This window comes from Vigna unguiculata, chromosome 6, assembly GCF_037176805.1.
Source record: "Vigna unguiculata cultivar grain cowpea cultivar isolate G323 ecotype 2 chromosome 6, ASM3717680v1, whole genome shotgun sequence".
NCBI lineage: Eukaryota > Viridiplantae > Streptophyta > Magnoliopsida > Fabales > Fabaceae > Vigna > Vigna unguiculata.
The window spans coordinates 46,798,482-46,820,981 of record NC_140797.1 but is presented as its reverse complement, the minus strand read 5'-3'; the positions used below and the strand labels follow the sequence as shown (position 1 = coordinate 46,820,981).

General features: G+C 34.5%; 1 protein-coding gene and 1 pseudogene across 6 annotated transcripts; one reads left to right on the top strand and one right to left on the bottom strand.

The window, feature by feature from the left end:
- Positions 1-1,470: 1,470 nt before the first annotated feature.
- On the bottom strand, positions 1,471-20,069 carry FES1 (Zinc finger C-x8-C-x5-C-x3-H type family protein). 6 transcript variants are annotated; one of them, XM_085675169.1, is made up of 8 exons: positions 18,964-20,066; positions 13,673-14,213; positions 13,301-13,509; positions 13,184-13,215; positions 11,882-13,099; positions 11,641-11,768; positions 5,504-5,634; positions 1,471-2,118 (listed from the first exon to the last, which is right to left on the bottom strand). In XM_085675169.1, exons 1-6 carry the CDS (start codon positions 19,781-19,783, stop codon positions 11,739-11,741), a joined length of 2,850 nt encoding a protein of 949 aa, XP_085531295.1. In that variant the 5' UTR covers positions 19,784-20,066; the 3' UTR covers positions 1,471-2,118; positions 5,504-5,634; positions 11,641-11,738. The 6 variants fall into 6 exon arrangements, with proteins under 6 accessions (XP_085531295.1, XP_027931339.2, XP_085531293.1 ...); XM_028075538.2 differs by having other exon boundaries at positions 1,471-5,634; positions 18,973-20,069; XM_085675167.1 differs by having other exon boundaries at positions 1,471-5,634.
- LOC114188617 (uncharacterized) lies at positions 1,822-2,383 on the top strand (annotated as a pseudogene).
- Positions 20,070-22,500: the final 2,431 nt, after the last annotated feature.

Below are 22,500 nucleotides of genomic sequence, written 5' to 3'. Positions count from 1 at the left end.
CTAAAAACCAATCTTGGATGGTGCAATCAAAATACGTAATTCAAATCCTATAATCTAACTAATTTGGTTAATAGATATTAGAGGATGATCTTTACTCCGCATACTAGATAATATCCCTTAACGGTGAAGATTCATCAACTTGCTGGTTTTGGATGCATACTCTCAGTGAAGCTAACGAGAGAGCGAATATGACAAAAACACGATCTTAGTGTTTGTTTTGCTCCATTCTCTAAACACTAAAAAAGTCACTACTAATTTTCCATGTTTACACGTTTTATACGTCTAAATAAAGCCCGTAATTGATTAGATTGAGTTGGGTTTCGCGCATTAAAATCAAAACCAACCAAATGAACCCAAACAAATATTTCTTCCTCTATTTCATAATATTGAACATTTCTTATTTCTCATTTATTCTGGAATGTACTATTTCGAAATGTAAACATACATTCAAGAAAGTCCGTTTCGAACTTAGTTGGAGGTTCCAAAATCTTTACGGATATGCTGAAAAAAAGAAGGCACACTTCTAGTTTATTCCAACAACGAGATATTTCAAAAATGAATCCAATTAGAATAAACACAACCAGAGTATTTGGATAGCATAAACACAACCGATGCAAAAAATTTAGTCTTTCGGCCACAGAGGACCTATTTGAATACTGGAAGTACTTCAGAATTTTTAAATTAGAAATATAATTTAGAAGAAAAGCAAAAATATTATAATTTAGAAATATAATTTTGTATACAAATTTAGAAGAGAAACCCAAAATCTTAAATTGAGGGTTAATTCTGCTTTGGTCTCTGAAATCCACAAATTATAAAATACAAATAAATAGAAAATTCATATTTTTATCATGTGAAAACCCAATAATAGTAATCTGAATTTACCTTTTCCTCCGTTAGTTGTTAATATTACCATACTTCGATACTAGCGACGTAGTACTCCTCATTATACCTCGTTACCATTCAACCTCTACATATATCAGAGTATACTTCTATCCGATTATTAAAGACATGCATAATTGAAAAACTTGGGTTCTTTCCTAATCCAAGGGTGGCGCAGTTTTATTTGTGCTTCTACAAGAAAGCAAGTCTACACTTGTTACCAAATAAAAATTATCAAATCAATTCAAATAACAACTTGGACTAGTGTCCAATGCCAACCGTCTCACGTTGGTAATGAAACATGCTAACCAGATTAGAAAACGACAGATAAATGTATTAACTATGATTCCACAGCAAAGAAGCAGTAAGAAATCACTTGTCCAACACTTGTCATCCTCGTCCGATCGACCACTTAAGAATGGCATTCGGAAAGATTATACATCTACACACACACACACACTAACTTGGACATATCCACCAATATACGCAATTCAGACTCCTCAATGTATCCAACACTTGCCATCTATACGGGCCAACTGAAAGATGTTCCAAACCTCGAACAAAAGATGACAAACTTCATACACAAACTAAAGTTCAATTGGCAACTTCATAAATCATAAATCAAAGAATGTTGTTGATAGATAAAAGGTAATGTACAGATCATGCCCCCTGTGTAACTTTATCTATGTTCACCAATTATGATTTATCATTCTTTCTTGATCCAACATGTTAACTTCTCAGGACTACCCCTAAAATTAAATATGCGTATGGGCGTATCCCCAACGCCAAAAAGCGAACAACAAAAAAGAATAAAAATAACAATGACAACTTCGACCCGGCATACCACATTCCAACTGAATTAGTGAGGTCCCAAAGTCTGGCTTGTTCCGCATATATATACAAGGTTTCAACCAACATAGCCGTCTTGGTTACAAATCAATGGAAGGAAACAAGGTCACCTTCAATGTTGCGTATGATAGCATTGCATATTCTTGGACTCGATCTCTTTTAGTGGCCTTGTTTCTTCTTCTATTCAAGACCATCAGCCAAAGCCCCCTTCTCCTAACCGGGCTGAACACTACATGGTAAGCAAGAATGACACCGAATTTGAATTTACAAGCACTAAAGCAAACTTGAATTCTGCTGTCAGTGCAATCAAGATCACTCCAGCTGACAAGCTTATTTCCACTGGTCAACTTCGGCCACAAGCACTCGCCATCCAAAACAAATCAGATTCTGATCACAAATCCACCCAGTTCCTCAAGCTCGTTACAAGCAACCCATAGTATAGTAGTAGTAAGATGTCATGCGATAAAACAGGCAGCAATATGACATATCATGAACATAACAAAGCAAGAAAGAATAAAAACAAGAAACGGCCGGAACAGGGTTTGGCCAGAAAATGAAGTCTCTTCTATCACCATGCCGACAATGTCGATTTGTTAAGCAAGGTGCTGTTAAAGCACATACTATTCCAAGAGAAAATCTCAAAATTTACTGACGCAAGATTTATTCTGTGTTCGTTCATGTAAGGCCAGAAAATGTAATCAGACATCTAACGTTTTATATAGCTAAAATAGTGTCTGAGGAGAATACAAGTGACGTGCTTCATTTCAAGGTCAGTCAGTAACAGCAAATGATCAGCATTACAAAACCTGTACTCTAGGGATACTATCTACCATTTTTTGTTTTATTTGGTTGATTAAAACTATAAAAGATTCAACTTCTATGCACTTGTTCAACCATTTGTTACAAGGTTTGCCATCGACTTTTTTACTTTGTCAGCTCAAGATATTAATATGCCCAAATACAAATTTAAGATGCTGCTACCTTGCAGGGTTAAGTATCGACATGTTGGGCATTACTAAAAAAAGCTCCAGCACTTTGATATTTCGAGCCTCTAAAGAAAGAAAATCTCTTCCTAGTTAAGATTCATGGATGTGCCTACTATCTTAGCTACTGATAATAATGATATTTAAATTACGTGCATAATCAACGGCTACTAAAGCCTGGTGCAAGGATGCTCATCTGTTGAAAGGTGAATTGTAGAAGTTGACCAATAAAACTCAGAAATCAGAACAATAACAAATGACACCTGAGCATAGAAATGGTTAAGCAACTGCACTATTTACATTTGAATGGCTAGGTATAGATAAATGCTTATGATTTCTATGCTTGTAAAACATTTTAGCTGCATAGATAAGGTGTGCATGCATTTTGATACAAGATTCAAGACCTTATGCGCAAGTCCATCAAATTTCATTCTAAAGTGCGACTGATTGTTTATGTAAAATGTAAAAACTGAATACAGGAAATATAAAGACTCAAAGTAAATGTATCACGAGATAACAGTCTAATAATGAACAAAAAACTTTATTGGATATTTGGCAAAAGTTCTAAGCTAGAGTGTAGATACCCATGTGCCACACGTACACATAAGTATGAATTTCGATTGATAAAGTATAAACTTAATTTTAGCAGCATCATGTATAACAGTTATAATTTTATCATACATTGAATCCTATAAACTATGGAGTATATTTGGATTGAACTATATTTAGAGGTTTTGTTCCCATAAACTTTTTTTAATCGTATTCTCTCCTGTTTGGTAACATTAGTGAAAATAAGATTCTAATGGATTTTTTTTTTCAAATACTCAAGACTGTTATGATTAAAACCTAACAGATTATTTTCTAGCTAAGTTGTTTTCCTATTTTATCCACAACAACTGATCAATTCAAATACAAAGTAACTATTACAAATAACTTCAAATGCCTTTTTATAACGATACAAAAAAACTAATTTTAGACAATGCAATCACTTTTTTATTTTCATTTTCTCAAACTCTTGGTAAATCTAATAGATTATCAAAGCACACCGATTTCTGTTCCTCCTAAAAGAGTTCCTATTAGCTGAATATGGGTTTTCAAGATACAGGAAAATGCTTATGGTTCTATAAACAAATGGTCTCAACAGCAGGGAGTAGCCAAGGTTCCAATCAACAGCAGGGAATTGACATTAATGAACCTTTTCTCCAGTAATAAAAGCATATTACTATTCACAATTTATTTTATTTATAGTCACTTACAAGTGGTCTCTTCATCAATTTGAAGAGAACAATGTTTTTAATGGCTTTCTTGAAGAGGCTTATAAGACCTAACCTCTAAGGCTTTGAAGCTCCTGACACCTCTTTGGCTAGTAAATTGCATAATGCTATTTATGGGCTCAACCAAGCTCCATGAGCTTGGTTTTAGTGCCTAGAAACCACAAATATTAAATTTGGTTTCCAACGACAGCAAATGCAGTCATTTCACTATTCATTTACAGCCAATTCCACTTCTACCTTTTGGTGTACATTGATGACAAAATTTATAACTAGCAGCCTTTTTTACCTTGGTTCAACAGCTCATCACTTAGCTTCATTCCGCTTTCTCTCTTAAGCAGCTTGGAGCTCTGGATTATGTTTTGGTGGCTGTCATTATTACTCAAACCATTTATATCAAGGACCTACTATCTAACACAAACATGATCGAAGCCAAAGCTTTTATATTACGACGCTGAGGATCTTTTGCTACAAACAGTTTAGATCCAATCTTCTTGAATCTCATTGGGCTGTTGTCAAGAGGCCATTATACCTCAAGGGTACTATTTATTGTGGACTTCATCTATTTGCCATTCCTCTTCACTCTTTACTGATTCATTCCTTTCGAGATGATGATTGGGCCATTGATCATGATGAAAGCAGATATACACCTATGGTTGTTGTGCGTTCAAGTACCGAGAGGCCAAATATCACAATCTTGTTACTGCAGATATTTGTAGATCATGACTTTACTCGAAGAACTTGCAGCCTCATCTCACCCATATATGATAATCAATGATGTAAACCTTGCTCATAATCTCGTTCTTCAGGAATATGGAACTTGATTTATTTTTGTCAGAAAAATGTTTTGGATAAGCAACACAATCCTGAACTTAATTAGTGCACAGACCTTCCGACCAAGCATCTCTCTCCTACTCAATTTTCTAACCTCAAGGTCCAAGGTCAATATGTCTCCACCGGTAGTTTCTCACCACTTTGAGCTTGGATAGGGAGAAGCTTGTAACGGAATACCCTTTCTTTGTATCTGTTAATAGTCCAAGCCTGTAAATCTTACAGTACTATTGTAGAGTATGTAATAGGTGATCTTTCTAGAAGTTACAAACTCTCAGTCAGTTAGGTTGTTGCTACATGTTAATTAGTACCGAGTCAGCACTATACAGTGTTTACTTCGCAAAGAGTCTATTCAGAGCCTCTTCTACAAATATGAACAGTTCATTACTTTCAACAATAATAAAATTCTTTGGTTTTATGTTTAGTTTATCCGAATATACAAAATCTATTAGTATTTATCCTTGTCAGTTATAGTAATCACTGTAAAACAGTCATAAACAATATCTATCCAACAAATTTCTATTGAGAGAGGGAGGGGGGACAATGTGCTAACTCACATGCGGGATCATAGTAGGCTGATTGCAACTTTTAGTTGATCAACAAATTTTCAAAACATACTAAAAGCCTAGCGAAGTGTCCAAAAATACTTGTTTCTTCTTCTCCACTGCAACAAATTAAGACACTTACTCTTTGCAGTCTGTTCTTTGTATTGATATCCCAAGACATTGCTATCACTTAATGTTGTCAACAGACACATTCTCTATTATGTTGCTTGCAGTCAGATTTCATAGATCTTCTCGGCTTGCAGTGTTCTTTGCCTGGCACATGTTTGGAAATTAATAGAAAACTCATACACTGTTTAATTATTATGAAAAAGCTAAAAGATACAAAATGAATGAGACTCTGTTAACAGCAGAATATATGCAGAACGCAGTTACAAGTTAGTTGTAACTGTTCAACAGAACAGTTACAATAACCAACAGTCTACAAATATCTGCAGTAACAAGATTGTGATATCACAATCCTGATCACCTGTACAAAAAGTTTACAAACATCCCAAGATAGATCGTGGTTTGTGACATTCTTTTGATACTTGGATTCAGTTCCATGCCTTCAAGACACATGCTATGAGGTTTGAACATACGCTAATGATGTCAACAGTCTCAACACTATCAATTCCAGTCTTGTTAATTTGAAGAAAGATAACATGGACATCACAAAACACTGTAGTTTCACTGCAGAATTTGAATATTAATCCAGAGACCCCACAAAGACTATAGCAGCCAATTTTTAGAGTTGTTGCTTTAGCAGGTCCCCCTAAAGTTGACTCCATGAGCAATCAAATTTTATCCAGCCAGTTCTTGCATCTCTCACTAATACTCCATCCTTCTCTATCTTTATTGACTCTATGGTCACACAGAAGCATGTCAAGATGGCTAATATTATCAAGGTCATTTCTCCTCAGTCCTCTCCCAAGCTGATTGATACCGCTAATACGTATAATGGATTAAGCTGAAAGCTACAATGCAATCTTCCACCCGAATTGCTTATGATGTTGCATGGGTAATCTGGTGGCTGTTCCACTCTTGGCCAATGGATTCAAGATTCTGGTACTTTGGGAAACATGTCTAGTAATAAACATCTTTTCCAATCTCTCTTATCCAAATAACTTGCGCTAAGTTCACATGATTTCCCAAACTAAAGTTGTCAGCTTGTCACAAAAAACCATTTCCTACAGCTAGGATTTAGGTTAAACTCTTCTTGAAAAACTGTCCTGTAAGGTGTCATTTACCCCACTTGTATTCCCTTTTTATACTCTATTCCGAGCCAATATGGAACTTGGGTTTTCCCAAGTGAGTCATAACTTAAGATTAAAACAGCGCAACATTTTTTCAGAAGGCTTAAAAGATCTTTCTCATGTTCATCTATTTATAGAGTAAGTGTTGATACAATAGGGAGATGGAAAGTCAAGAGACTTTCCTAGACTGCTAGATACAACGATTAGAGATAACTCAACACTCCACTCCCTACTAAAGTCCTACTGACTATACTAGCATAATCAATTATTCCAATACACCTTTCCTAGCAAAGTCAATGAACAAGGTTTACCTTCTCTTTGCTTAGTTCATTCTAATATTTGAGTCTAAGTTAGGTTACTTCTACATTAGGTTACTAATGCTTTGTCACATTAATGGATAATTACTCTTGTTGTACTTCTTAGTTTATAATGAGGAATAGATATAAACATTGTCAATTTTTCAAAGCTCTTAGTTGTAAATTTGCACTGAACTTGGCATGACTAGGTGCAGCAGATCTTTGTATTATTTCTTCATTTATCACTTGCAATGTTATCATAACTGACCATTTACCCAATTAAATTTCTGGGTCCAAAGGTCATTGGATAATATTGGAAGACCCACATCGATTAGATATAAGACAATTTCATAGTATATAAATGAGTACAAACCTCAACTTACAAGCCAATTTTGTAAGCTTGAGTTAGGCTTAAAATCCACTTCTTAACATGGTACCAGAGTCATGGGTTAGAGTCTATCCTAGCGAAATTAATGTATGTTGGGTTTATTGGTCCACCCGTTATCGGACTACCCATTAATGTTTACTCTCACGCACGAGATGTATATACATCGGCGTGAGATAGTGTATTGGAAGTTTCACATTAACTAGAGATAAGACGATTCATAGTATATAAAGTGGGTACAAACATCACCTTACAAACTGGTTTTGTGAGGTTGAATTAAGCTTAAAGTCAACTTCTTAACATATAAGATATAGTACATAAACTAAATTTGACACTCCACGTACCAAACATCTACATGTTTGGTGGCCTCGCTACTTTTAGAACCCCCAAGGACTTGGGTTATAACCTTAACTTTTACAAAATTCAAAATATTTTATATTCAAATTTCAAGTAAAGCTTCAAGTCCGGTTTAGAAATTTGAGCAAACTTTGTAGGATGCATGACTTGTCGAGGTGTGAAAATGCCGGAGACCTTGTTGGTTGTGCCTAGCTTGGTAATGTTTCCAGACTAATTTGTAGTCCAATTTCAAATAGAACCAACCAATCCAACCCAAGTTTTTTTAACAATAATCAGTTGTATTTTTATAGTGGATCATGTTGATGACATTTTTATCACTGGAAATGACCACATCAATACTCTTTGTCTCAAAGGTCATCATCTAACCTAACAATTTCAAACCAAATACTAGGGTATTGAGGTTACCCAAACTACTATTGGCATTGTTTTAGTCAAAACAAATATTTTGGACATTTTAAGGACATAAGAATGATTTGATTGCAAACATTGTGAAACCCCATGGATCCAATGACAAGTTGCTCATAAAGTAGCAGGAACAACTAGTAGGCCATTGGAAATATTATTGCCTATTACGTAAGCTTAAACTATCTTACAACAACTAGATAATATATGACCTTTATTGTAAGTATGGTAAGTCCACTCTTGAATGCTACATGTGATGCTCCATTGGGATGTAGGTTGTGGTGCAAATATGGCATGATCTCCATTAAACAGAGATCCACATCAAGCTAATGTGTTCTTCTTAGGGGAAACTAAATCTTGTTAGAGGCAAGTGTTAGAATTATTACCTATTGTATCATTAACCCTATGTATAGGGTGTTGAGTGTGGAAAACCCACTATTGCCATATCTACTGCTGCATCTAATCATGCCTAGTATCTTAGAGTAGTCTTTTCATATGTACTTGCTTTATTATAAATAGAAGAGAAGGAGAGTGATACTATTGTCCACTACTCATATATTTCAAAGTCTCAGTCTCAAGTGCAAGAAACCAAATGTAGATGCTAGATTTAGAGCAAAGACTAAATATAGGGTTGTGGAAGCCACAACATGAGAATAATGTGACTTTGACAATTACTTTAACTATGGGTGTTCATTCGATCAGGTTACCCAATGACCATACTCAAACCCAATCCAACCCAATTATATTTGGTTGGGTTTCATTTATGATTGAGTCAAACTTGACACAAACCAAATTAATCCACTCTTACACGGGTTGGGTCATGCATTTAGTATGGATGACCCAATACCCAAACCAAAACCCACTCTTATACTTGTGCAATGAACAAATTGTGTTATGTTTTCTTTTCATGTTTTAAATAAGTATGGACAAGAATTGTTATGACCAGACTTATTATCTTACTTTAAGTCTTGGAATAATTTTTGTAAAGATTGTGTTATTTTTTAATTAGGTTGATACTTGAAAATTACAACTTAAAAAAAAAGTAAATTTTTCAAAATCTTGACCTAATTGACAAAACCCAATCCAAACGACTCATGAGTGGTTGGGTTGGATTGGCTTTAACATAAAAAATGCAGAAATCCAACACTGATAGTATTTTGGTGGGTTGGGTAATGGGTTTACTCAAATGCTACCCAACCCAACATGCGAACACCCCTAACTTTAACAATTAAAGTTTGGGCATGCCAGTGAAGAATTTGATTTGTAATATCCAAAGGCTGTATCCGTTGCTTTTAATCCAATCTTTTGCAAGAGAACTAAATATAGAGAAATCAATTGTGATTTAGTGAAAAATGAGCTCTTGGAAGTGAAATTACATTTGACTCTCTCAATTTAGTGAAAAAGGTCATATCTTCATCAAATTCCTCAAGGATTGCAACGATGCATATATTTCTAACTTGAGGGTGAATATTATCTAAAGTACACATAATACAAACATCCCATGCTTAATTAGACTTCAACACATATAACATATTAGTACAAGAACTCATTATTGTACCCCACTTGTGTGAATATAAATGCAACAGTGAGTAGTCTACATTAGACATATTCTCATAAAATCTATTAAAATAACTAAGAACTTTTAACAAAAATCAACTTTTCCAATGACCAAGAGAAACATAGCAGATAGAAGGGATGGGAAAACCTTGAACATGCCACAAACTATAAGAAAATATTGGCCGAAGTGGTACATTAAATAATGACGTTCACAAAGGCATAGGTTTAAATGATGGAACTAAGAACTATTGATGATTAAGAAAAATAAGATGATTATCTTACTGATATCAGAATTTCTGTTAACATTAGCAAAATCCATGGTTCAAGAGTAACAAAAATATGTCATCCATAAAGATAAGAAGCTGAAATCAACAACTAAACTATGATAAAGAGAATAAAAAAACAACACATCACGTTGCTAGGGGACTTATACTAGCAGTTATTACCAAAATTCTCTATAGTCAATGATTAGTATAACACAAAACCTTGATGAAGCAAAGAATATGAATGTTAATATTACCAAATGGGACTTTAAAAGACCCTTTCTACAAATTGCAGCTTCTAAACTCTAGTCTCTTGAAATGTTAAGAACTTGCTAAACTACATATAGGTTTATATAAATTTTTGTAGCAATGTGGTGGAGTTGCACTTGGCCATTGTAGCATTGCAAATTAGTGCCCATCATATGTTAGCCCATCATATGTAGTACATATGTTAGCCCTCTTATATATAATGAAGAAGAGATACAATAACAAGGAACAAAATCAATAACTAATAAAGGGAAATATTTGCTAAAAGTCATTTCCCTATTTGATGTAATCAAATCATATCTTTAACACTCTTCCTCATGCTTTTCAAAAATGTCGTTAACACAAGACTCCTTGAGACTTCATGAACATTTTAGTTAGTTGGTTGCTAGAGCTGACAAAACAATGACAAAGTTTCACACATCGATTTGGTGCAAATGTGTGTGACAAGCAAAGAAATTGGGAGCACATGGTGGCAGTAGGCCATGAGTCAAGCAACACAGTGGTTACAAAGAAGGGCAGCTTGATCGTGAGGCTGGGTCATAGGTTTTGGAATACTACCAACGAGCAAATATGCTTAAGGGCATAACCGTTGTTGAAGAGATAAGACCATGCGAATTGGAGTGAGAAAATGCTCATAGAGCTTGACGACTACCAAAGAGCAAATATTCTAAAAGGGCACGACAACTGCCATATAGAAAAAATGTAGCAAGGGGTGTTGTTTACCCAAGACAAAAAGTTGGGGCGACAATGTCAGTGCAAATGCTTCTAGAGAAAAAAGTCAACAACAAACCATTCACAAAATAGGTCAAGGAAGATGGTACCACTTTGAAAACATATTCAAAGGATTGTTTGTAATTGTATTGTATACCCAGTACAGGCATGAGTATTCTAACTATAGTGAGGAAAAGATATTTGCTAGTATACGCGAGAGTATTCTAACTATAATGAAGAAAAGACATTTGCTCTAGGTCTAATTACATAAGGAACAAAATCAATGACTATTATGGGAAGCATTTGCTATGATGAATGTCACGAATTTCAATTGACTTCTATTACTTTTTAGACTTATGTACAAAGTATATGTTATATATAAACTACACAAAATATTTCAAAATAGCGAGTTATCTCGCTATCTTACTATAGCTTCTTTAGAGCCGGCCAATACCCACCGTCATCCGGGATTTAAAGCACTGAACTATAAAGTACTGGACACCAATACATTTACAATAATTTCCAGATTTCAGACACATGAAAAAAAAAAAAAGCATCCCATCAGTCTTTCCAAGTAGCTGCTAAAGATCCTCAAATGCTTGAAAATTAGACCAACTGCTATTAAACAATTAAATGTAATCATGTAAATTAAGGAAAATAAGATATCCTCATAAACCAGGCAATTCATGCAAGTTTACTCTAAAATGGAAGAATCAAGAGAAGGCACGGATAAAAAGATACGTAAATATTTTGAAAGAAAATTCAAAACCAAAACATTCCAAATCAACCTTCTTTATGAAAAAGAGAGCCTCAGACAGAACTTTTCATGAACTACGACCAGGCAATTGATCAGGAACTTTACAAAAAAGGTGTTTTGGCTTGCATATCAAGATTTGCCATATTTGTTGACGTATCCCTGCAAATCAAAGATATTTCTATTAAATAAAGAACATCACAATGAAACAACAATATCCATGTACTTACATATTGGAAAATCACTATAACTGCTAGAAAAGAAAAGACGCTTACATTGACCAGCTTTGCAATTTTTGCCCGACTTGAAGAAACATATTGCTTGGCAGTATCTATGGTAGGAATCTGATGGGGCTCTATGGTGCTAACAACCTTGTCAACTGATTTTCTGACTATCATAATATGTGCATCCTTGCTAAGACGACCCTCATGCCAAACTGGTTTTAACAACTCTTTTACGTGATCAACAAGAGCTGCACGTAACATTTTTAGTGCCTTTGGTTCCTTCTGCATGCTGCCATCCATCTGAAAGTCAACATCTATTTCATGATTTTTCTTATCCCTGTCTCCTCTCTTTGTTTTATGCCCTGATCCTTCACCATGTCGTCTAGCATCATGTTCAGTCATTTCTCTCTCCTTTTTAGTACTATCTGCAACGTCAAAGGTATTTTGTCCTGTGCCAATTTTACCATTTTGATAGTTTGAATAAGTTCCCGACGTTATCTCTGTTTCATTTGGAAGATAATCTTTTTCATGAGGAACAGAATTTTTGTTTGGCTTATTTTCATAAAATTTATTATGAGAAGATACAGAACTTTTGTCATCATTAACACTGGACGTGTATTTCCCAATCCCAGCAGAATCACCATATATTGGAGCCTGTGATGAAGCCAGTACGTTAGATCCTTGAATTAGAAGGGAAGCCTTCAAAGACCCATCCCCTATGTTAGGTATGTCTATGCTATCTCGAAGAGGGTCGTAAAGATCTGCAGGAGATGATACATTCATGGGAGTAATAAAAAAGGATGGCCGGAAGGGTACAGAAGGTTCCCAATCATAAGAACAGATTTTTGATTTATATCCAGTGGGATAAGATGGAACGCTGGAAGAACTAACCAGAGGAAAATCTTCCCGCCCTGAACCAGAGAAAGTGGACTTAGATGTGAGCGTTTGAGCGTTCAGATTACCAGCCCCCAGAGATGAACTAAAAGGCAATGAACATGCTGATTGAGAAGAAATCCGCTGAGAGAGTGACATACTTGAAGCTGGAAATTGAGTAACCAGGCTTGAATTTGGTGAATGGCTCAGAAGAGTGGAAGCATATCCTTTGTACATATGTTGGTTCCGAAGAGTAGCCATTCCATCCTGCTTTGGATTGAAACAATTGCTTGTTGAACTAAATGCAAATCTATTCTCTGGAAACAAGTTGTCCCTCGGCGTAAAGTTCTGTTTTTCTTGAGATGGATGCCAACTAGGAGTTTGTTCCTGCTCATTCTGCGTGCTCATATTTAAAGGAAATTCAGAAGAATGCAAAGATATGCTTTCAAGTTAAGTATTAAATGAATCTAGAGTGCTAACCATCCTTATTCTCTGAACATTTTCCCTAACACCTGTTCCAGGACAATACCTTCGTTAGAAATATGATTACAGAACAAATTTCCTGAATAACTTGACCAAACGAGTTATATGATATACCTTCTTCCACTTTTAATTTTCTCTTCTGATGAGTAGTAACTAAGTCAGCTTCAGCCTCCTGATCTGTCTTATCCACAGTATCTTTTGTATGAAGAAAGCTACAAGAACTACCTCTGATACACCATCCCTTAGCAAAAAAGTCACATATAATTTTTGGTCGTTTGTTTCTGTTCTTAATCTCAGCACTCGGAGATATACTTCTAGTCCTGCTATTAGGAGGAGTTATCAGTAAAGCCTAATGGTTAGCATGTGAACCAATTAAATACACTTCAAAAGACAGAAAACTACTTTTAGATGAGACATCATCCTGTATGAATTGAAGTTTGGTAGTATAATCATGTAAAAGAACATACTGAACTAAAATGACCAGACCTTGATAGTGTTTGCTTCATATCATCCCTTGACTCCATCTCTAACTGCTTGATATTGTTCCTAGAATTCTGATCACCACTAGCATCCTCAACAATACAATCTTTTGGAAGGAGGCCAATGACCATATCTTGTCCAGTGACACTAGATGACTTGGTGTCCCTGACCCTGGAATTAATATCATTATCATGACATAAACTAGCCTTGCTATTGCAACCTAACTCACTGTATCCATCTTGTGTTTCCTTCTGCAGAAGGGATCCAGCATTTTCACCGTCAACTTCTAGTCCTTGACTTCTACAATTTTCAACATTAGTCAGATTTTCTGTTGACTTCGAATGACTTGAAATGTCATACTTCAGGTGAAGCTCTTCCTTTTTCGATGTCAGTATCTCACATGAAGGAACAGATATTTTGAGCATGGCATCATTCTCTTCCATGCAATGCACACTAGATGGTGGAATTACTTCAGGGTTTTCAGCCACAGAATAATCTGGCCCCAAGTTTTTGTCTTGCTCCTTAGACTCCATATGTACGCTCAAATCTAGAATGGAAGATAAAAAGTTATATCGAAAAAGGCATACAGGAAAAGAAAGGAAACAAAATATACTGAGTGATTCAAGAGTGCCCAGACTCCCAAAAATCCCAGCCCAATTCACACTCCATAACTTGGCTCAAATTTAGAATAGAAGATAAAAAGTAAATCAAGAGTATGAAGGCATATAGAAAAAGAAAGGAGAAAATATTCTGGAAATTTATGAGTGCCAATTTCCCCGATGATCCCAGCCATGTCCACCCTGTGCTCTCCTCCAAAAAGGTGATAAGCCCGTTACAACAGAATCCCCTCTCTGATTCTACCCAATGCCAACTTGGCAGGTAGTTACTATAACTCTCCTGAAAGTGATCCCTGCATTGACATTCTTTTTCTTTCTCATGCACAGACCTTAGTTATTTCGTGGTCCTATTAGTGAAACTGACTAATTTTGATGGGAATTATCCCATTAGATGATTGGGTATGGCTGAGAAATTCTTTAAAATTCCAAATACCAAACAAGAATTCAATGTGTCACAAGATTTTGTGTATTGCCGGAGCAGTGGTGCACCGGCTCAAATACTTGAGGAAGAGTGTGCCCAAATTAATGACATAGAAAGCCTGAAAACTGAGTTGTTGAAAAGATTTTCCTGAAGTGGTGAGTCGCAAACCCATTATGAGCATGAGCACCTTGCAGCCTTGCACCAAAACGTGGTTGGCTGGAAGAATAAGTTAAGAGAGTTTGAGATGTTGCTGGCACAACACCAGGAATTCCTGAAGAACAAACATTGGGTTAGTTTATGAGTAGCTTGAGTGAGGGGATTTTTAAAAGCATCCACACTCAAGACCCCTAGAAAGTACCAGTCATTAGCTCAGCAAGATTAATTGAAGAGTAACTATAATAGATCTTCGATGTTTGGCCAAATTGGACAGTTCATGGAGCAGTTATTGAGTGGCAGGTCAAGCATTCTAGTTATGGGTACAATTCCAAGAATGGGTTCAAATCAAATGAGAGATACCCACACAAATCAAACCCTATTATCCAAAGAGGCTACTGCTGCCACAAATGAATAGCATTGCAGGTGGTAGTAGCCTAACATGGATCCAATTTAGAAACAGAGGCATGATGACAATTTGCCATACCAAGAGAATGATTCAAGGAGGAAGAAAGACTTGCTTCCAATATGGGCATCCATTTGGTCCTCTCTATAGATGTCCCACAAGAAAGCTTCAGGTTCTCAATCGGGAGGAAGATGGTGGTCAAATACCAGAAGGGGAAATTGAAGCAGCCAAATTCAAGGAACCTTCGGTGTCAATTGACTGATTAAACCAGTTTGTGATAAAGCAGTGCTCATTTCAGCCTATGCCATCATTTCCCAGGGGGGATGATAGACCTTGGAAAGTTTATGTGAGAATGGACATTGGAAGCATATTGAAAATCAGTTTGACAGAATTGTTAGCTTTTGTGCAGTGTGTCTCTTTCGGTAGTTATGAATCTGGATTATTATTTTGGTGTACTATTTCAGTTTTTATGCAGTTATAGAATAGTGTCACAGTTAGCACATGATGTTTTATGTTTCTTGGGCTTTGGGATTGTTATTCCATGGGTAGTTTTACTAATTGATGAATGCAGAAGAAGACTCTTTGTTAGGATAGGGGGAAAGCCTGTGTTGCACTGCAATTCTGGCTAAAAAAAAAACACATTGTTTCCAAAAATTAATATATAATATGGAAATATGTTTGTAGTCCCCTATACTTTGGGTCAAATATGGTCTCAAGTCCATCTACATGTTGATTTAACCCTTCTTCTCTACTAATTCATCATATTTAGTTAGGAGGAACTACATCCAAAAATGTTTTATAAAGTTTGAGTTCTAAATTCATGAATATGAGTGTACAAAGACTTTGACCATGTTCGATTGAAAGTATGAGGACAAAAATCATATGCTTACCCTTGAGTTTAACAAAATGGATTCCAAATTCCTGCCTCTCAATGCTATGTTGGCATTGAAAATGAGTGTTAGCAAACAATTGTCACAAAATCAAACAACCAAATGAAGGTGACAAATAGAGGAAACTGAGACTGTGCTTAACAAGAGAAATTGCAGAAGCAAATAGACAACAAGGATCAGTTCAAGTTAAATCAACTTAGGAGGGGTTTCCAGGGAGTTTAAGGTCAAGAATCAGCAAAAAAAGTGTTAGACACAACACAATCAAACAGGTATTGCTACACTCCAAGCATCGAAAACATCAAATGAGTGCAGATTGAGAAAGAGGACTTTCCTGTGCACACGGTGCAACAATCGTTCATTGGGATAACCAGAATAAGTAAAATTAGAGAAAAGAGGGATAACCAGAATAAGTAAAATTAGAGAAAAGAGATACGAGACCCAAAAACTGGTAAGTGAGGGCAGAATGGAGACAGGGATGCTAAAGAAAGGTTGGACCTAGGATGATTGGTCAGAAAGGTAGTGATGCACAGCCGCAATGCTAGAAACAGATGAGGAAATAGTCAAAACGAAGAACACAGTCAGAAACAAGTTAACACTGGAAATGAAGCCCTATTTGATTGAGAGGAGGGTGGAGAGTTTGGAGGGAAAAAAATTACATGGTGTGTTTCATGGGAGAAAGAGAAGAAATAACTTTTGAAAATTGTAGAACCCGCTGTACTATTTCTTATCTACTTCAACTGACCTCTTCTCTATTTCTCTCCCCCAAACATCTTTAATTTCTACTTCATTTCTCATCTCTTTCGACTCTACCAACTTATTTCTATGGTACCTATTTTTTCTCCTTTCTACCAAACGAAGCATAGAATAGATAACTAATTTGAAGGAAGAAAAAGAATCATGGAAACAAAGTTGACCTCTGGATTTTAGTTTATTACGAAATAAAGTAGTGACAACATAAATGGTGTAGAATGGTTCTGCTATGAGACCAAATCAATATTATAAGATTTTAGGTATAGAGGGAGGAAAAGGAAATAAGACTAAAAACATTGAGATTGTTATTGGCTTGATTTGATGTGAAGTGTTACAACATGATAAAAAACATAAAGCACTAACCTTATTTACACTAAACACAAGATATTATCCCTAACTAAATAAGGAAACAAACCATGAGCCAAAAAGGAAAGATGGAAACAAATCTTCAGATAATTTTGTTACTCTAAATTATTCTATAAGAAATAATCAAGATAAAAGGATATTTTCTTTTTCTGTATTCTAGTAGATGCTAAATTGTTTCTTGCAACTTTATCCCCTTATTTAAAAAATTATACTTCATCATTATTAATCCCTTTGTGTAAAAAATTATACCAGTGTACCAATTTTTTATTACATGTTAGAGATCTACATTAACTTTTTTTTCCATTGTACAAGTATGCACAAAATTTAATGCAGAGGAATTCAAAAGAATATTCTTCATGTATTTGTAACGCCTCGCACAGAAGTTTCATAATTAATTATGAAACGGTATGAATTTTAATGCAGAGGAATTTTATGAAATTTAATTTTTTTAATTAGAATGATTATTAGTTCTCTGATTGGTCAAAAATTCTATTTGTTACTTTTCATACCGATATATCCATATCAAATTTCTTCCCTAAAAGGTAAAACATAACTCTTCTACCAAGTTCTTACTCATAAGATTTCCATTTTTCAATGCATTCACAAACAGTATGGCGACATGGAGCAGCCATGGCCACCACAAAGTTTGAATGGCAGTATTTTGTTAATAACGGCCATTATGTTTGCAGTGCTCGAATGAGAGACATTTCGGAAAACACAATTTTTACCATAAAAAAACAGCACTTATTAAAAGGTTTTTTTAGGGCAAAATTTGATATGTCCTACTTTCTCTTCAAAAAGGGTATGGGATGCTGTTTACAATGTGTCCCTTGTCCACACTCACCCCTCCACCAGTTTCCAGCACCTCATACAGTTACACAACACTTCATAGGTCTTTCCTAACCAATTTCCATGGTCCAGACTTGGTTCTTGATTCTTCCTGCTCATTTATGAAGAGTCATGTTGGTGAACGGAGACTGAACGGCGGTTTTACAAACGTACATTAGAGTTCAAAATGGTGACTATTACACTATAACATGTGAGCCACTCCTCTATTTGGGATTGACAACTATAAGCTTACCACACTTCTCTGTGACACCCACATTGTCACCAACACCCACCCACATTCAGCAGTATGTCCTGTGGCACCCACCTGAATTTTAGTAATTCTTCCAAGTTTTAAGAATTTATGTATCTATTCTACGTACAAAATTTCAGAATCGAGAATCGTAGTCATCCTCTTGTGCTATCCAATTAGAGAACTACCACGTGCTATCCTGCAAGATGTGTTTGCAGGGTCGGGTGCAATGCGCTATTGTAGATTAATAATCATGCCATATACAATTATAGTTAAGCTCCCACTAATTGATCCATGATCACTAGGTTTTTATCTCAGCAGCATATCTTTCCTCCCTAGTCCCACCATTTCTTCCTCTCCCCATCCCCAAACAAACAGTTCAATAAGAATGGCATGACAAATTAAAAGAAAAACATCAATATGGCGTTTTATATGTAAACACACAAAAAGTCAAAAACGACATAAACTCAATGCAACATGTGAAATCGGTACCACAGAGAGCAATGAGCAACACAGCATCAAACGAAGTTACAGAAATTATTATTATAAAAAAGAAAGAAGCATGTAATTATGTAATTCATTTATGTAATGAAAATTAATTTATGAATTGAAAAACCTTTCGGACCCTCATCAGCATCGGGTGGAGAACCTGTCAACGCCAATCTGTCCTCCCCCACTGCTTCTACTCCTTTTTGTTGTCCCTCCTTCTCTTTCATTGCTTCTTGTTGCAATTGTTGCTCTTTCTTCTTCTCCTCCACAGCTTCTTCTTGTTGCTGTTCTTGCTCTTTCTTCTTCTCCTCCACTGCTTCTTCTGGTTGCTGTCGTTGCTCTTCCTTCTTCTCCTTTGTTGCTTTTTCTTGTTGTTGTGGGTGCTCTTCCTTCTTCTCCTCCACTGCTTCTCTTTGTTGCTGTTGTTGCTCTTCTTTCTTATTCTCCACTGCTTGTTCTTGTTTCTCTTCTTCTCCTTCCTCCTCTTGGACTTCTTCCTCCCCTTCTTCTACTTCTTGTTCTCCCTCCTCTTCCTCTTCCTCTACCTCTTCCTCTTCCTCTTCCTCTTCCTCTTCCTCTACCTCAACTTCTACTTCTTCTTCTTCTTCTTCTTCTACTTCTTCTCCCTCTATTTCTTCTTCTTCTACTTCCACTTCCTCTACTTCTTGTTCTTCCTCTTCCTCTTCTTCTAACTCCATCTCTTCCACTTCCTCTTCCTCCTCTACTTCCTCGACCTCTTCCTCCTCCACTTCTTCCTCATATACTTCCTCAACCTCTTCCTCCTCTACCTCTTCTTCAACATCTTCCTCTTCTACTTCTTCCTCAATCTCCTCTTCTTCCACTTCTTCTTCAGCTTCCTCCTCCTCTATTTCTTCTTCGACTTCTTCCTCGTCTTCAGAAGGATCGGTCTCGATATTATCGGGCACAGGAGAATCAGGGAGAGACATTGAATTGGATTTGGACGTGCCGAGAGAAAAGTTAATGAGACGAAACCCCTAATTCGATTAGAATAGCAAATCAAGCAGGGGCGAGAGACACACACAGAAACACAAACGATATACGACGGAAGGTTAAGGAACACACACGACACGACAATGGTTCAGGAATGCTTGGCTGACGTGTACGCCAGCTTCCAGAGGTTCATCCCACTCACCCTAGTCCCTTCCTTTCTCCAGTACAAACCAACCGAATTTCATATGTACCTTTCTCAAAAAGTTTTGGGCCTAACACACCGCAAACATTACAACACTACAAACTTTGACTCGCAATTTAAGTAAAAGTCCATTCTGTGGATAATTTATTATTATTATTATTATTATTATTATTATTATTATATATATATATATATATATATATATATATATATATATATATGACTTTTGCTCTCTAGTTTAAAATGGATGGTAAAATGTATGCCTAATCACATGTAACCCATGTTGTTAATATGTTTTTCCTAACTTTTTATTCCACTATTTGTTTTGGAGATTACATAATTAGATATAAGTAATCAGTTATAAATATTTTCAACTTAACCTTTCAGTTACTATTAATTTGACCATATGTAAATTTTGCTTAACCTTTGAACTGCTATTTAGATAAGATGACATATTTATATTTATATGTTAACATGTTTATTACTTAGATAAGCCAAAATTGCATATTCAATAGAGTTTCCAGGGTGGGGTTTTGGTCGAATGAATTCTTTCAAATTTAATGGGTTGGGTTGAGATTTTTAATTCTCTTGGGTTTTTCCTCTTCCCTGATTAAAGGCTAAATTGATGGACCAGCGAAACAAAGTAGGTTGGTCTATCAAATTGTCTTTTTAAATTTAAAATTAAAACAAAAAAGGTAATTGTGATATATTATATTATATTATTTAAAAATTGTTTTCTATAATAATATTATAATTTAAATAATTAGTGCTTACAATTTAAATTTTAATTATTATAAAATAATTTAACATATGAAAAAAAACTATTATTTTAATTTATCTTATTATATATGTTAAATAATTAATTAAAAACTTAAAAAATTATAATTAAATATATTTTTAATATATATCATCAATTTTAAAACTACAAAATAGAAAAAAATATGAGTTGCCCTACTAACTCGTCTTTTGCCGAGACGGATCGATATTTTCAATCATTATTATGGCGGATTAGTTCCTGTTTTATTTTTTAAGGTTAACAACAAATTGAGTTTAAATTATGTGTTTTAACACCTGGTATTCAATTATAAATAAATTATACTTAACTTTTCTGGGTTATTATTCTTATCCTTAATTTCAGTCTTTGTATTAATAAAGCAAATAGGATAAGTCGGAAACAAGTAAACTATGTAATATTCGAAAGAACAAATTTAATTGACAAAAAAAAGCTGTACATACGACTTCTCAATTTAATATATATATATATGACATTTTTTTTTAAATCCTAAAGTTTGAAGCTTTTGTGAATGTTGTGTATTGTTCTTTTAAAAGAGATAAGGAAACGACGACAATATTTGATTAAAAGCAGTAAAATAATATTAGACAAACTTTAAGTGATGTAGCTAAATATATGCAGAGAGATGGTTTTTTATTATTTGTAAATGCCTTAATTTAATATGTATTGAAAATTACTTAGACATCATAAGAAGACATTATATTAATAAGTGATTTGATGAAATATTATTACTCAAAAAAAAATCATCAGTTTTTTTATGAGCAGTGCTCATATTCAAACATATGCATACAAAATATATCCTTATACGGAATTGAGAAGAGAAATAAATAAAAGTAAATTAATTTTTCAACATAGTTTTAGGTTAAAATTTATATTTATTTATATAAAATTAAATGTGTTTATCACATTATTATAAGTGTTATACTATAAAGTAAGTTACTATTACTATGATATAATATCTAAATTATTTTTATAGAATTATGTTTTGTTTATATTCTCGGAAACTAAGAAGGTAGTAAAATAAGGAAGAAGAAATAGAGAAGTGAGATTATTTATATTGAGAGAGATTGAGTAAAAAGTTTGTATCTGATTTAATTTATGCAGCAGAATAAAATTAAATGAAAAACTTATTTTATTGCATAAATTTATTCCACCGCAATCTGGTAGTTATGAGTAAAAAGTTTTTTATTAACCACAATAGTTATAATGTGATAGGTTTATTGTTACTCTTTCTCCCATAGATAATCTGTCTTCCTAACTTTATATTATATCAATAAAATTAACTATATTTCAATTCACTTTCTATTATGTTGTGTTCATTTGCACTGGTTTTGGTTTAATATAAAAAAATCATTATACTCTTCATAAATATGATAATAATGTAAAAAATATGATTTTAAAATTATGTTTACAACAATATTCAAATCTTAAATTTCTAAATTATTTTAAAAAAATTACAATATATAAATATATTGTATTTTTTCTATTAAAATAATTATTTTTTCCAATTTATTCATTTAAATACTTTTTATTAACTAAATTTAGTAATTTTGTTTAGGAGAATGACAGCTGTGCAAGAAGAGAGAGTATATAGCTATGCCGATTGGAGTGATTGATGATAAAAAAAATCTTTATAGTCTTCATAAATATAATAATAATTAAAATCTTGAACTTTTAAATTGTACTAACAAAAATTATAATATGTAAATATATTGTAT

What these genes read in the sequence shown, in the direction of transcription:
- FES1 (XM_085675167.1), bottom strand. Translation starts at nt 19,783, where the DNA reads ATGTCTCTCCCTGATTCTCCTGTGCCCGATAATATCGAGACCGATCCT. An exon ending in ATGAAGCAAACACTATCAAG is followed by an intron (nt 13,510 to 13,672) that starts GTCTGGTCATTT and finishes TCCTCCTAATAG; the next exon opens with CAGGACTAGAAGTATATCTC. An exon ending in AAATTGCAAAGCTGGTCAAT is followed by an intron (nt 11,769 to 11,881) that starts GTAAGCGTCTTT and finishes TTTGATTTGCAG; the next exon opens with GGATACGTCAACAAATATGG.